The following is a 16,264-nucleotide window of genomic DNA, read 5'->3' as shown; positions in this document are numbered from 1 at the left end:
AAAATTGCTGAATTGGCATCACTGCACATGCTACAGGTCAAAGAGTTGAGCACATACTGTAGCCATACAGTAGGAGGCATATATAATATGTTGTTATTAAGCAGACGGGGTGAACTCAGGTTTATGTCTAGATGATAGTAAACCCTACAACACAGCACAGTTAGTCTATTTCTCATCCCCACACATCCATCCGCCCACTACCAAAGCATAACACACCATTAAAACAAACAAAGACTGATCTGTCTGGATGTCTCCTCGCATGTCAGGAAGGTAAAAATACAATCTAAGCTAACCAGTACAAAACGCCTTTGCACTCAAACACTGGATAACATTAGGAATGCCATGCTGCTTGTGTTCAGAATGCAGTGCATCCAATGTGATTAGGAGAGGCACACTCAGCCAATGAGCAGGCTAATCAAATTGCACTGATTGCTGGTGTATTGCCTCTCTCTCTCTGTTCTCTCCTTTAGATGGCGCGGTGTGTTGGCATCATTGATTTCTTCATTTGGTTTACATCCTTGAAGTTCAAGGAGAGAAGAAGAAGAGTTTATTTCCAAAACGCTGTATTTTAAATAGTTGTAATTATATTAACATCCACGGCACGTCAGTGAGACCTGTTAAAGTGTCATCACTCTCAGTCAAGGACATCTTTTTGTTTCTTTCACAGTCCTTTAGGAATTTGTGTAAATTAGTTTGACTATGAATCATAACTGTCACCTATTTTCAGTTTCATACTGAGGTGACAATCATAGTAACACTGCTACAGATAACCTGACCAGTCAATAACCTCTTTATCCATTCACTAATCTTTATATTCATACTGTGCGAGGAGTGGGCTTTCTTTGAGGTTCCCTATTTAAATCTGACATTCATATTCAAATTCTTACTCGGTTCCTTCGCTTTATTGGATGTAAATCCGTCCAATCAGAGGGACAGAGTGCAGCAGCTGGACCAATCAGTCAATGAGAATAGCGAGTGATCAGAACAAGACGGGGAGGGTCAGGAGACAGACACAGCTGTCTTAACTGTTGCCTACAACAGACAGGCAACAAGGATTGTGTGTATGTGTGTGTGCATGGGGGACCTTAACCAGCCCTACCCTGGCCAGTTGAGCAGTGGTGAACAGGTGCAAAGCTTTGTGTGTGTGTGTGTGTGTGTGTGTGTGTGTGTGTGTGTGTATATATGTGTGTGTGTGTGTGTGTGTGTGTGTGTGTGTGCATCACTATTATTCCAGAGTGGTTGGCTGTGTATTATTAATTCAGAAATGCAGGGCTGGGGCTGTGGGCGGCAGCTGGCGTTACGTGTGCATGTGTGTGTGAGTGTGTGTGTGTGTGTGGACAACATAAGACCCCCCTGGTCCTTTGTGAAGCCTGCTCCCCCCCCCCTTCTTTCCTAGAGCAGCAGAGAGGCATTGTGCTGTACGTCTCCCTGTCTGCCTGTAAAGTTATACACGTGCACGCGCTCTCACACACAGTGTGCTCTGTCAACACAAATACACGCTCACGTGCACACACACACTGGAGCACAATAGCTCAGCCCAGCAGGCAAGAGTAAACAATCAAGTACTATACCCCCAACTACTGTCAAGTGCACCCACTCGCCCCAAATACCCTACACACACACACATATGCACACATACACGCACACACCAGCCCAGTCGTGCCTCGCTCTAAAGGATTCATTCATGTGTTGCACTGAAGAGCCGACAGTAAGTGCTCTCCACCTCACTAACTGCTGCTCTCTGCTCTCCCCTCTGTCCTGCCTGGCTACCTGTCTGTCTGTCTGTCCTTCTGTCTGTCTTCCTCTCCACCTGCCCATCTGTCTGTCAGGGTGCATTCACACTGGGCAACTCTGGATAATTTAACTTTTGTTTGTGTGGACGTGCAGGTGAGGTACAATCATGCTTATAAGCACAACATTACAAAACATAGCCTTATCCGATTTCTTCCCAATCAGTCATGCTCCATTGTGCGTAACTGAAATGCCTTGAATCATATTTGTTTTGGCTCATCTGCTGCTAAAAGTCCCTGATGTCTCACAAAGAAGACCAAAACACCGTCCAACAAAAGAGCGACTTGTAAACCCATGCGACTTTTGTTCACAAGATGCTGTCTGCCTACGATCAGGCGGCGTAACTTCATGAACTGCTGTAGAGTTCGGACAAACAAAATCACAGTGTGATTGCAATTAGTGACTGCTTGCCTGTCTGTCACACTCTGAGGTGGCAGACAGCTCTATATGTCAGTCCATCTCAGGCAAACACGTCTCTCTCCTTCCCTGAGAGCTGGTATTTGTCATGTTGCAACGTCTGTTTGACTAAGAGGCTGTTTTTGACAACGTGTCCACCTCAGCTGGCCGACATCAGGCACTTCAAGCAAAAGGAACAAAGATGGCAATATGTGTATGTTGTAATCAGTATAAGACAAGACATACACACTCATATATGTCAAATACCCTGTGAAAATAATCATTATGCTTTTTCAACCGTATTATTCTTTTTACCTGCTTGTATTTCTAGAACAGTAAGTCACAAACAAACCACATAAATAAATTATTATCGCACATATTCTACATCTGGAGCTGAGAAAAATGGAATTTTATTTACCTGGATGGCCTGTCTACTTTCAGTATTTTATTGAATCCATTATGATGTTTTGCTTTAATGACAGTAATGTGAAACTTAATTGACCACTATGCGGAAATTCAGAGGAGAGGTCAGCTATAGACCAGTCGTTATGGACTTCCTGCCGTGTTCAAGGACACTTAGAGTCTTATAGTGTGAAACAGCCAGGTGAAATATGTTCTGCTTTAAAACATGGTAATTAAAGTCTCCTTAAATACAGGAAAACATCTAATTTTCACATCAGCCGGTGTTTCTTAGTCATACTTTTTGCAAAGATATATTTTGGTTATTTTCCAAGAACATTGACAAAGGACGCACTAAAACCAATTTTGGCACCGCTTCAAAAACTTGTGACTTTCTTCATGATAAGTAGTCATACTGTACATGCTACCTTCTTAAGATGCAAAAAATAAATCTCAGCTTCTGTATTACTGGTAAAATAAGCGGTATATTATATGTGAAACTACCGGTAATACTGGTGCTCTCTGAACCTGCCTGCTCTCCCTGCAAGGTACTTAATGAGCAGGCCGTTTCCCAGGTCTATTCAAACTCAAGATATTGTGTAGAAACACTCAAACCACGGAGCAATATCTGAATATGGCAGATGTTCGTCCTCTTTTCTTCTCTCTTCTCCCCCTCCAACTCCTCTCATACAGCAGTCTGCCATTGAACCTCATGTTCCAGCCGCTATGCTGTGAGACATCTGCACCTCACTGACTGTTTCTTTCTTTCTCCTCCGTCTCATCTTTCCTCTGTATGCACACACACGCAAACAAAGATAGAACTCCTTTCTTGATGACAGATGGCAAGTCAACAATTGTACAGCATCAGTCTCTCAAAACACACACACACACCACATGCACACGCAAACACAGAAACAAACACCACCTCCTTGTCCTCCAGTCCCTTTGTGCCCAATCCCCTGTCAGATGTCTTGATTTGTTTCTTACAGCTGAGTGTATGCATGAGTGTGTGTGTCCCTCTTTACCTTGGTATATTAAGCACTAGTTTAATGAGAGCTTGGTGAGGTGCGGGCCCCAGCCAGTGGACCATATGGGGGAGATTTAGCCCCCCTCAGAACATTGAGCCAAGCCTCACTGACATGATTACCACTGCCGTCCGCTGCTCTACACTAGTGTCAGATTGGGAACTGGGAATTTTGTCATGGACAGCTAATTAATGACTGGAGATTGGCAACCAGAGACGGAGGAGGCTGAGGGAGGATGAAAAATCCTGTCACTGTTTGGTCTCTTCTTCCTCTCTGTTTTTAATCAGGCTAACTAACTGAGACTCTGTGAGAGATGCGTAAAACACAAGAGACGTGCGTACAGCACACATGTACACAAATAGAAAAAAAAATGCACGTGACATGGTCGTGTCACATTTCCTGGTTGGTTAAAAACCAATCCAAATGCCAGAAAAACGCTAGCATCGTACATTTCTGCTGTTACATTTGTATGATGTAGCATGTATGTTGAAACTTGACATTTCAACAACACTGTATTGAAGAGTGGTTCTGTTTAGGCACCAAAACACTTGGTTATGGTCAGGAGAAAAATATGATTTGGCTTAAAATACCCAGTTTTGGTGCCACAATCGCCGCAGGAAATGCAACGATGTCTCTTTAACAAACAAGTGCTTTGGTGACACAGTTGGTCTTAAGCAGTGGTCTGCATCTTAGCAGCTGTCTCGCTGGTGTCACGCAATTCCCCATCCCCTCCACCTCCCAGCAATAAAGTCAGCTGAGCTCATATACGTAATCACAACTACGTCACTTTGCAGATATTGATGTTTGAAAAATACAAATGTAATGTTTCATGATTTGCAGAAATGTCAAATACCAACATTTTCTTCAGGGGACTGAGCTTTTAAAAACAGACATATCTTTGTCCTTTCTTTCCTAGAATATCCTAATGTTGATCACAGTTTATGCACTTGTGTACACACTGTCGTCAATGTGTGTATTTATGCATGGCTCACATTTTCAGTGTGTCTGTGTGGCACAGCAGGATGAAGCTAGTGCCTTAGTTAATCCCGTCAGAGACAGATTACAGGTGGGAAGATATAAATAGACTGACTGTCCCTTTAACCTGGCCACTGTGACATCAGCATGCAGCTCAACCATTAAGTCAGGCGTAACGGGAGCAAACTCATACCAAACCCACCAAAGGCAGCCGTGTGTATTTACCCACATAGTCTCAATGACCAGATGTTTCAACAGGTTGTCACAGAAAACAAGCTTTTTACTGTATCTTTACGTCACATCTGGGCGCCACAGCGGTGCCATCTGTGGTATGCTCTGAAACACAAATTCCAGCTTCCAGCTTTGCTATTGTAAAAGCCTGGTGAGGGCAGCAATGGCACTATGTGTTAGCCAACATATTAGCTAAAATATAATCGACAACTCTGACAAATAATCCTTTAGTCAAGGCATGACATACAAAAATAATACTGCACATTTAAATATATTTCTCATTGAACAAGTGCCTGCAGTAGCCTCAGGCACCTGCTGCCTCCATGGTCTCCCCTTAAGCTCCTGTAACAGAGGTTGATCTCTGCAACAGATGCTCTGTTTTACAAATAAAGCAACACAGAGCTTTGTGCTACAGTGGCAGAGCGAAGAGGAGAAAACACATCAAGGGTAGAACTGATGTTTCACAGCAACAATGGTTGTCCAGTTGCCCTTGGCAACCAGATGTAGACCACTGTCCACCATTATGGGTGGTGTGATTGCCCCCGTTTCTAACTACTTTTCCTGTGCCAAAAAAGAAATGGAAAAAATTCAGCTTATTCTTACTATACGGTCATCTGCTCGGGTCAATGAAAATTCTACAAGTTAAAATAATTGTGTATTTAAAAATCATACCAACAACATCACAGAATAAATCTGTGGTAGACTTTTAGCAAACCCTGTTTTTAGCAAAATCACCTTTTCAGCACCGACAGTAGAGTTAATCTTCTCTGCCCCTACTCCAGCTCCCGCCCTTTTAGATCCTCCACACAATGTCTTTTAACTGTCCCTTGATCAGGGCTGGTGGGTCAGGGAGATCGTGCCTTTGTGGTAGCTGCTCCAAAGCTTTGGAATAACCTTCCACTCTCAATCAAATGCTCCCCCTCCATCGACACATGTAATCATTCTTACAACTTTTATATTCGCGTACACATTATACTGCTATATATTTGTGTGTCGTTCTTTTATTTTGTACGGCACTTTGATCAACTGCGGTTGTTTCTAAATGTGCTGTATAAATAAACTTGGATCATTATCACTTCAATTATAAAGTATCACTGGAAAGTTGATCATTCTGTTGGCTTTGTTAGCAACAGGCTGGCAACTGATGCCCATTTACAAGTCTTAAAGGCATCTAAACATGCTATCAAACTGTGCAGTTTTATTGTTTAATAAGGGGCTGAATGAGTGTATATTGTGTAACATATTGCACCCAGCAGTAACATCAGTTTGGAACACAACTCTACAGATCCTCAATATCATTTCCTGGAATACACTATACTCTTTTGTGGGTTTTGGTTTAGTATAAAAGTAATAATAATAATACTATAATTTCTCCATAGGAAAAGTTAAGCGTCAATATTTTACAGACTTGGACGGCCAAAGACAAATATTAAGTGGCAATGTGAGACCAATTGGTCATACTCTGGGGTCCCTCTCCTGCCAGCAAACACTTACACTAGCTGTTAGCCACTAGGCACTAATCTGTCGGCCTAAATCAGCCAAACCAACCCCCACTCTAACCTGCCTCCTCTAATCAGCCCAAAGCTTACTCCAACCAGCCCACAATACCTCAAGATGTTAGACTACACACTGCCCCTTTGGTCTAATCTCTGCGCTGGTACACTTAAACATAGAGTAGCTGTGGCCAACAGAGCGCCGTGAAGCAAATAGAAAACACCTGATAGTTGCCTGTGGAATAGTTATGGATTAAAACCAGTTGCTGAGGAAATTAAGGAGGATTAGAAAAGATCTTAACAACATAAACAACCTCCCTGAAACACATTTGACCATGCTATCGTATTCGGAAATCAAATGAGTGTGTGCAACAATATATGAGCGACAAGTGGGCTACACTGGGTAAAATAATAATAAACCAGTGTTAATACAAGTAAGCATCTTGTTTATTATATTTGGGGTCAAATTATCTTATATGTTTAGTTTAAATGGTGATTTATAGTATGTTGGTGTTTCACGTAAAAAAGATATAATTAATTATTGTGTGTGAGCAGGTTTTAATGAAGGAAAAGATTTTTTTTAAAATGACATCTGGGTGATAATGGACGTAATTAAATAATATTGGTAACAAAAGTGTACATGTGTGGATACATGTGGATGTATCCGTCCACCCTGTGATCAAATGTTTCAGGTCAGCACTTGGATGATCCTGAGCTACAAACTAATCCCATTACTCAACCTCTCCTTCCTTCACCCCTTCGCTCTTCCTCTGTCCAAGTTCTCCCTCTGCAGTGATCAGCACTCCATTCATTGATCCATTCATTCATTTATCGAGGACTCACTTTACATTAGTTCATTCACTCAGCCATCCATTAATCCACCTCTGTTTGTGTGGCCTTTACAGGGATGCTCCTCGTACTGGATCACTTACCAGTGCTCTTATTGACTGACTGGGTTTGTACAGTTACGCAGCTTCACACTATTTTGTTCAGAGTGTTATTGTTCTGAGTTTATCTGGAAGTTTAAGGGAAGTTTAAAAGCTACAACATTCAAAGCACCGATGTATAACTTGATAGATACAAGGCAAAGTGGAGACCACACATTTATAATGCAAAAATATACATTTACATCTTTTCATTACTTCTCTCTGACTTGTAAAAAGTCCTTCTTTGAAACAGGAATAGCTAAAGAATTATTCATTTATTTTACTATCTATTTATTTAATTATTTTTAATATCAGTTAATCTGTCTACTATTTTCATGATTAATCGTTAGGTCATCAAAAAAGTGTAAAAATCACAATTTTCCAGAGCCCAAAAGATGTCGTCAAATGCTTCTTTGGTCCAACCAACAGTCCAAAACCCGCACACTCTTCATTTACCATCATAAATGACAAAGAAAAGCAGCCGATTCTCACATTTAAGAAACTAAACCCAGCAAATGTTAAAGAGTTCTGCTTGGAAAATGACTAAAACAACTAATTTAATATCAAAATAGTTGGTAATTACCATTGCAGCTCTAACTGAGAGGTTGCTAAGTGCTGTTTAGTTTTTATCCATCACATCCTACAGCGTATGGCTCAGATATGCTGCCAGTAACCATACAGAACACAGGATGAGGACATCCTTCTCTGTTGCAACCTAAATTTGTGATTGCATCAGATAACACAGGTGTATTTCTATATGACATTTCTGCCTAGTGCACTTCACCGTGGAGTTGAATTTAATTTCAAGGTTTGTTATCTCAATAACTTTGCAAGACAAAAATATCATATTCCGATTGCACACAAAGGTGACACACTCTCTGCTGCCTGCCTGTGTGTGTCACCAGTCTGTCTTTCACTTGGTGTCTGTACCTGCTGGTTGCAGGTCTCTTCTGGATTGGCAGGTTGTCTGCCTCTGCTCTGGCTGTATCTGTCACAAACTATCTGTCTCTCTGCCCGTCTTTCCTGTGCTGTTTGTCAGTCAGCTCTGCAGACTAGTCTGTCTGTTTGCGCTGTGCTGTCGGTCGGTCTGTCTGACTGTCTGGCTGACTGCCATTCTCTGCAGTGTAGAGTGAGTCATTCTTAGGACAATGGAGACAGTTTGTAAAACCACACTGGAGCGTACACTTCCTCCGGATGTGCAAGAGGATGCCATTCATAACAAAGCCTGTACTGTCTGCCTGTCTGCTATTGCCCTGGATATACATGTGAGTTTGAGAAACAGAGGGGATAGAGAGAGGAGCACAGGGAGATGGAAGGAGATGCATGGAGAGACAGAGAGGGAAAGAGAGTGTGAATTGCAATAAAAGAGGTGAGTTGTGTTGACAGGCTCTACAGCAGAGGCAGGACAGAGGAGGAGGAGGAGAGGAGAGTAGAAGGGCGACACAGCAGACAGTGGCGGCGGCGGCAGCAGCAGCGGCGGCTGGTGATTGATATCAGGGATCTGGCACTGCCACCTGATCCAGCCAGCCAGCCAGCCTCCAGCAACATTGAACTCACTGAACTCACTGAGCCAAGATGGCCGCCTCACTGCACTGCACCCAATGAACCCCACAGCAGTCTAATGTATACAGTACAGCCCATACAGCTCACAGTCGTATTAAGTCGTAGAAATGAAGAGAAAAGAGTGTCTATCATACAATCATGCCAAGATGCATTAAGTGACAGGTACGACACATAAATGGATTGCCATAATGGGACACACTGCCTATGTAATGAAGCTACTTCCTGACTGTCTCAGGAGTGAAGGAGCCCACACTGTGACCACAATTGTGCATATTATGGTTTGATATGGTTTTGGTTTGATGATTTGCAAACAAACAATCATTTAAGGAGCAAGAGCAGAACAGATCTCAGGAAACAGAGCCACTACAACACATGCAGAACATTTCAATAAGTGGGTGGGATGCACCAATGTCATTTAATACTGCATCACATCCAAATCAAAATCATGTCAGTATGAATGTGACCACAGCCCCTGTGAGCCCCCTGAATCTTTACACAAGATGCCATCATAGAAATAAGTACAAATAACAACAACTGCAACCTCCTGCCAGAAGATGAAAAAGAGAAACTCTGTAAGTTCCTGTGATGATGATTTTAATTTTATAAGATGACCGTGTTTGAAGAAATATGGTCGGTTATTTGTAGCTGGATTTCTGGCAGATTCACATTTGATTATAGTCCCGAGCGAAGAGGGCTTTGGAACGCAATGATATTTTAACCTTTATTTTAAGATTAAGTGAAACTGAACTATACAGTAATATGTACAATTTCCAGGGCTAATCAGTAAACACTCATTTGAAACTGCTGAATCAAATTTAAAATTGTGATCATGTTTCAGGATGGGAATCACAGCGTAACTCACGATACTATCATGATACATCGCCAGGGATAACAATGGTGTCATGATACCAATACTTGATACAGGGCAAGACGATCATCTAGATCATTGGTTCCCAACTGGTGGATCGCGGTCAGAAAGAGGGTCGATGATCTATTCTGAGTGGACCACATGAGACTCGCAAACATGTCAGGTTAGTAAAAAACACACTTTATTTCAAGTGCAGTGAATTTCTTGCACAGAGCTTTTATTTTGAAGTGCCGCTTCCTGCTGTAGAGTGTGACTAACAGACAGCTACTTAACAGAGACAGCAAACTAACTTGACAACACGGCCAAACGCAAGTATGAATGTATTAAACTGTGTGGACCTTGAACTAATGACTGAGGAGAAATCTGGACCCCGTGGCCGGACCAGTTGGGAACCACTGATCTCTAATTTAGTGCCTCCTTAACACACACACACTGACTGCAACTTGGCCGTGTCCACATGTGCAAACAAACCCAGCAGTAGATGTAGTAATCCTGGTCGCCCTCAGGGACGTAAAAGGAAGCTTTGCTTTGAACACGGTATTGATTGTAAGCTGTCCTACAAGTGTGGTAGGGTAAGCCGTTGTCTCTACGACGAGATCAGGATGATGACAAATCCACACTGTCCGCCATTTTCCCTTGTGAGTGTCTTTGTCACTGCAAGTTAGTTAACTTCCGCTCACTTTACCCTCATTTATTTGACAAGCACCACCACGAAGAGTCATAAAGTAATGATGATGGAGAGCCAAATTAGCAGAGGAATCTGTTTACAAATAATATGAAATACTCCCATATCGTGTTTTTGTCCCACCCATATTTATTTAAGACTTTGTAAACCTGTTTTTCTGTGCAATTCAAGAAAGAAACACATGCACTTATTATCTCAGTAAAGGCAACCACAGTTTATAACGTCAGTCCATTATCAAAGCCTTGTGACTTCACCACACAGGCTCTGTAATATTTTCCTGTCATTTAAAAAAGTTGAGTATGTGCAGCATCCTCTTGAATTCATCTTATGTGCGATTGCTTAAACCCTCCAGGGAGACAAAGAATCATTGATCTCAGATTAATTCAAAGCACAGACAGTAACAAGGCTCGCTCCTCTCTGACAAAGCTGCATCTCATCTGATTAGTAGCTTTGCAGAGAGACACTTCTGGAGGACAGAAAATGTCAAAGAAAATATGATGGTGTTCTCCCTGTCTCTCTCCTTCAGCGTTTCTCCTCCTCTCCTCCCTCCTGGCCATCTGTTGTGCTGACTGCTGTGTGGGCTGATGCTGGTGGAGGTAACAGTATCCTCGATTACAGTGGCTGACTGTGACCTCTGTGGCCTCGCACGGGCTGACAGAAGGTAAACTCCCGGCCTGGGCGGAAATGAAGTGGAGTTCACTTCAGACTCAGATTTTTAAAGGGTGCAACAAAACAGGTCTGTAACTCCTGAGAGCAACATCTGATTTTCACCCCTAAACACAACGTTTAACACAAGACAACGCCCGTCTAAACCTCGCTCACATCTATCCATCAGATCTTCCAGCATCTGTCATTTAAAGTATCTTTCTAAATCATTCATTTATCATGAAGAACAGAATGTGTCAGAACATCGGATATTCCCTTTCAAGTCTGTTGCCTTCACTCCGTGACAGATTCCAGTATCTATCCACTGTTTATTATTTCCAAAGATAAAGAAATGATGCAGCCGAATGCACTCCTCACTCTGATTTAATGAAAGGAGGAAGGAAATCATCGCCATGGTAGTGAGTGAGTGAGTACTGAAAGGCTCGGTCATCTGAGGACATACTGTACTGTGCTTTGAAAAAATGTTCCTGAGGTTGTTCTTTGTTCCAAGATGTATTTTGTTGCTGCTACATACGTGCATTTTACTGCTCTTTCATGCTCCTTTTCGTTTCATCATCTATTATTGTCTTATCGATCTTTTATAGCATGTGAAACATTTTAATTGGAAGCTATTGATCGTGAGGAAAGCCCTCATTCCCTCCTTTATTTCTCTCCATCCTGTGTAAATGCTTCCTATTGACAGCCTAACATACGCCTGAAGCCGGTGCTGTTGGTCACGCATGGCTGCCAGTGATCAGCATCCACTGGCATGTGTAAGTTGATCAGTGAGTCCACAGTGTGTTACATCGTGCTGTACACATCTGTCATGTTTGACCAATTATTCTAATGGTTTGTGGCTTGTCGAACAAAAGCTGCGCACTCACAGATGCACACGGTCCCTTCATGAAACATGCAGAGAGACGAGCATCCCCATGAGGGTGCATGAGCAGGAACTCATCACAAACACTTTGAGCTATGAATGGGGAAACACTCTCTTTCAATCAAACAATCATTTCACTTTATGACTGGACCCATTAGTCACGCCACAAAACGTACAGCTAAAAAAAAGTTAAAGGAGTATAAAACAGACATTTACAAACAGCTGTCATCACTATTTGACCCATTCTGGCCATATTATGGTCAAATACACTCCCACACTGCAGCTATTGGTAGGACTCACCAACTATTATTTCATTTATCATCTGCACATACATTAACGCACAGGATTTCTTATTGCTTCTTGACATGTGCGTAGATCTCTGCTGAAGAACAATCACCACCTCTTTGCAAACAATAGCATCATTAAAGCATGATGGCAGGCAAATTTAAGTCTCTGCACACACCTCTTTTACATTTAATGCATTAGCTGTATGTTTCACAGTCAGTCCGGACCAGCCAGACCAATTTATGTACAGCTGTGTTGCTCTGAGAATAAAATCTACAACAATGTCCATATAAATCTGTTGTGCGTAAAGTTGTTTAAAAAATGGCGACCAAGATACTCGACCTGGCTGCTTAAATTACATTTTGTTTTGTTTGTGGCAACAAATTTGCACCATATTGGAAGCATATCTAACAGCTGTTGTAGACCAGAACTCTGTGAAAAAAATCTAACAAATTAATTCAACATAAAGTGATTTTGAGATTACCAAAAATACGACCTGTTTTGACAAGCATTTACCTGCATACACAAAAAAGATATTCAATCAATCAATCAATCAATCAATCAATCAATTTTATTTATAAAGCCCAATATCACAAATCACAATTTGCCTCACAGGGCTTTACAGCATACGACATCCCTCTGTCCTTTGGACCGTCACAGTGGATAAGGAAAAACTCCCCAAAAAAAAACCTTTAACGGGGAAAAAAACGGTAGAAACCTCAGGAAGAGCAACTGAGGAGGGATCCCTCTTCCAGGACGGACAGACGAGCAATAGATGTCGTACAGAACAGATCAACATAATAAATTAACAGTAATCCGTATGACACAATGAGAGAGAGAGAGAGAGAGAGAGAGATGCAGGATAGACGGTAATGGAATTAATATTCTTTATATAACCCTGAATTACCCTATTACTAGCATGAAAAGAGTCAGAACCATCACTACTCAGGATGGTTGAATCCGCTGTACTTACACCTACTAAAAGTAATGCACTATAATTCGTATATAACCCACGTAATCGTGAGCCATGAGGCTGTGATCACATGATGTACGTGCTTCAGGCTATTGTCTGTCATATGATGGGGGCAAAGTAGGACGTCAGGTGATGTAGTAAAAAGGCTGACAAAGTTTGCACAGGCAGGTGGTCGGAGTGGATGACAGGTCAAACAAACACAGGATTTTGACCCAAGCATGGGGTGTGTGTCCCACATGAAACCAAAAGTCAGCACTGAGTTATTTAAGTTAGGTACGGATGTAATGTGACATCACCACATCATGTTCTTCTCCTAATCCCAACAGGTAGAGGTGCTAATTCGTAAGACATCAGATGCTACTGATCTAACCTGCACGGTTTGACGGGCAAACAACACACGAGAACTCAGCAGTTAATTGGGTACTCCTCAGTCATTTTATGAAACACAAGTTTTTAATATTTAATTTATTTGAAAGCCATAGACAAATCTAAGAAGCACATGAGCATCTCTCCTTCATTCAGATTTCTGTTACACTAGTATTTTTCTCTCCTTTGCTTTTCTCTGTCTCACCAGCCTCCCTTTCTAATCTTCCACTCATTCAGTCTTTCAGTGTCACCGTCTTCATGTCGCTCAATTCAAAACAAAACAACATGAATTATTTGGTGGAAAAGTTACAGTCGAACACAACTGAATGTAATCCTATTAGTAAAAAAGGTTCTCTGTGTGTGCGTGCGTGTGTGTGTGCAGAGGTTTCACTACCTTTCTCGGCCTCTCTCGTTGTTTCATTTCAGTAAAAAGCTGTCTAATGAGTAAGACTGCAGTCTGTGCTGTATCACGACCTGGACAGTGAGTCAGCACCCCGACCCTGCTCCTCTCCACACACACAAACACAGACAAAGATTTAGCATATGATGCAGACAAACATTCATATTCCTGACACAAACAAACACCCCTTCCCACCCCCCTACAACCTCTATCTCTACCTCTCTCGCACACTGACGAATACTGGTAGCGCTGCGTCGTGACTGGGGGCGATGTGTTCCTCTTAATATGCACAGACGACTGTCTGAGGATCACACTGGCATGCTGGCACACATAGACAAAGATCCCCCCTCGACTCCAGCAATACAGTGTGTGACACGCTGTGAGAGGGAGCATCTACTCCATGGAGTGGAGCACTCTGTTGTCCAACGTATTCTCCTGCTGTGCCATAGTGTTAGCCTACATTACCCAGAAGCCTGCTGTCTGTTATGCATCCATGTCACTTCCTGTTCAACAGTTTGTGTTACACATTCCTAGACACCATCACATAGTCAAGGGGATGATGCTCATTGGTCTGAAAGTCTGGAAATCCCCCTTTTTGTCCCTTAAGTTCTCTCCCTAAAACACACATGCTCATTCACATCCATCTGTGCCTGGAGGAATCAGCACCGAGAGACACACGACCCCATGAAATTGTGGTTTTGAAGGGCAATGTTAGAAAGAAAATGCAAAGTCCTGTAGTGCCTTGGAGTCGTCACAGAGCCACTTTGCAACTGTGTCTGGTTCACTCTGACCCTGCTACAAATGACTTCTCACCTGTTGCAGCAGAACAGTGTGTGAGAACAGGGAAGTGCTGTCTTTGCTTCATGTTCTGCAGCTGTTTGTGTTTTTAACCACTTCTCATTCATTTGGTTTGAAACAGGATGTCAGTGCTCCCCTCAACTCCACCCCGACCAACCCCTCAACCCCATGTCATATGACTCTCAGTGTCACCATTCAGAACTTAAGGCACACTATGTTAAATAATAACCCAGCGAGACAGAACTGACTTGATTTCACAGACTAGTAGACACGCCGGCCTGACAGAACATTGTGCATCAGCAGTGTAACTACGGGCCTGCTAGATGTTATTAACTGCACACTTGTGCATACAAATACATGCACATACCCATGCACACACTCTTTTTCAGACACAACCTGACTGAAGCACACAGAGGCTTAGCAAACAAACAGCCAGCCAAGCTTATAATAAAGAGACACATCCCTGTTAGGAGGGGGGGACGCACACACGTATATGCTCGTACACTGGATAATCAGACATCCATGTAATCACACATACACACACACACACTCAATCGCAAACACTCACATCCTCCCACCGGCACATGTGGACAGGCACGGCCAGGCCCTTAGTCTAGACAAGAGGCAGAGAAGAAGAGGAAAGAAAACAGAGGTAGAGAGGAGGGGAGTAGAAGAGGAGAGGTACTGGATGTACTTACCCCGTTTCTGGAGCCATCCCTCTCTAACGATGGTGACATCGCTCATGGTTCCTTCACGCCGAGTCTGATGCCGCTACACGCCTGCTCCACAGAGAGAGAGAGAGGGAGGAGGGGAGGAGAGGAGGAGAGGAGAGAAAGAGAGGGAGAGGAGGAGAGGAGGAGGGGGGGGCCGGCTCTCCCAGCCTCCGCGTCACTCTCCCTCCCTTCCTTTCCCGTTCACCCTCTCGTTCGCGCAGTCTCCCTCTCAGACGCACACACACAAACACGGCGTGTGTGTGTGTACGCGTGTGTCGTTTTGCTTCCTGTTGTGGCTTATCTTCCTGCCTCCCTCCCTTCTTCTTCTTCGTCTCCCCCTCCTCCTCCACCTCCTCCTCCTCCTCTCTCGTTCCCTCTCCAGACCTTCCTCCTCACCAGCAGTGACTCAGCCTGGAAGGAAGTGAAAGGACAAAAAAAATAAAGAAAAAAGCAGGCATGGATTTATTTTTCTCCTCCTCTGCTGCTCTGTCTCTCCTCTCTTCCCCTCCAAAGCCCTTTCATACAATCTGACAAGACAAACAACTAGTTATTGTGAGGACAAACGCTCCTCCGCGCTCCCCCCACCCAATCATACACCCAGTTCCTCTTTCTATCGCTAACACTTTCTCTGATAAACAGGATGAATTATTGCAGGGCTCTCATTGAAGCAATAACTGACCTTGATTGCCAAACAAATATCCCTGAGCTCTACCTCTCATTCATTCATGCACCTTTTTGTGAGCAGGTTGTGCTGTGTGCAAAACCCTATCTACCTTTCTGTGCTTGCTGTATTTCTGCATGTCAAATTATTTCATGTGTGTGTGTGTGTGTGTGTGTGTGTAGGCTGGTTTG

At 42.9% G+C, this 16,264-nt stretch overlaps 1 protein-coding gene across 1 annotated transcript in view; it reads right to left on the bottom strand.

Annotated features, from left to right (window-relative positions):
• The window catches only part of akt3a (v-akt murine thymoma viral oncogene homolog 3a), a 68,445-nt gene that overhangs the window by 46,416 nt on the left and 5,765 nt on the right, over positions 1 to 16,264 (bottom strand). The window contains exon 2 of the mRNA XM_033612585.2: positions 15,398 to 15,823. Coding sequence (XP_033468476.1) covers positions 15,398 to 15,443 — 46 coding nt within the window. The 5' untranslated portion in view covers positions 15,444 to 15,823. The remainder of the gene's footprint in view (positions 1 to 15,397; positions 15,824 to 16,264) is intronic.

This window comes from Epinephelus lanceolatus, chromosome 17, assembly GCF_041903045.1.
Source record: "Epinephelus lanceolatus isolate andai-2023 chromosome 17, ASM4190304v1, whole genome shotgun sequence".
Lineage (NCBI taxonomy): Eukaryota > Metazoa > Chordata > Actinopteri > Perciformes > Serranidae > Epinephelus > Epinephelus lanceolatus.
The sequence above is the reverse complement of the archived record's forward strand: the minus strand, read 5'-3'. Positions and strand labels throughout refer to the sequence as shown.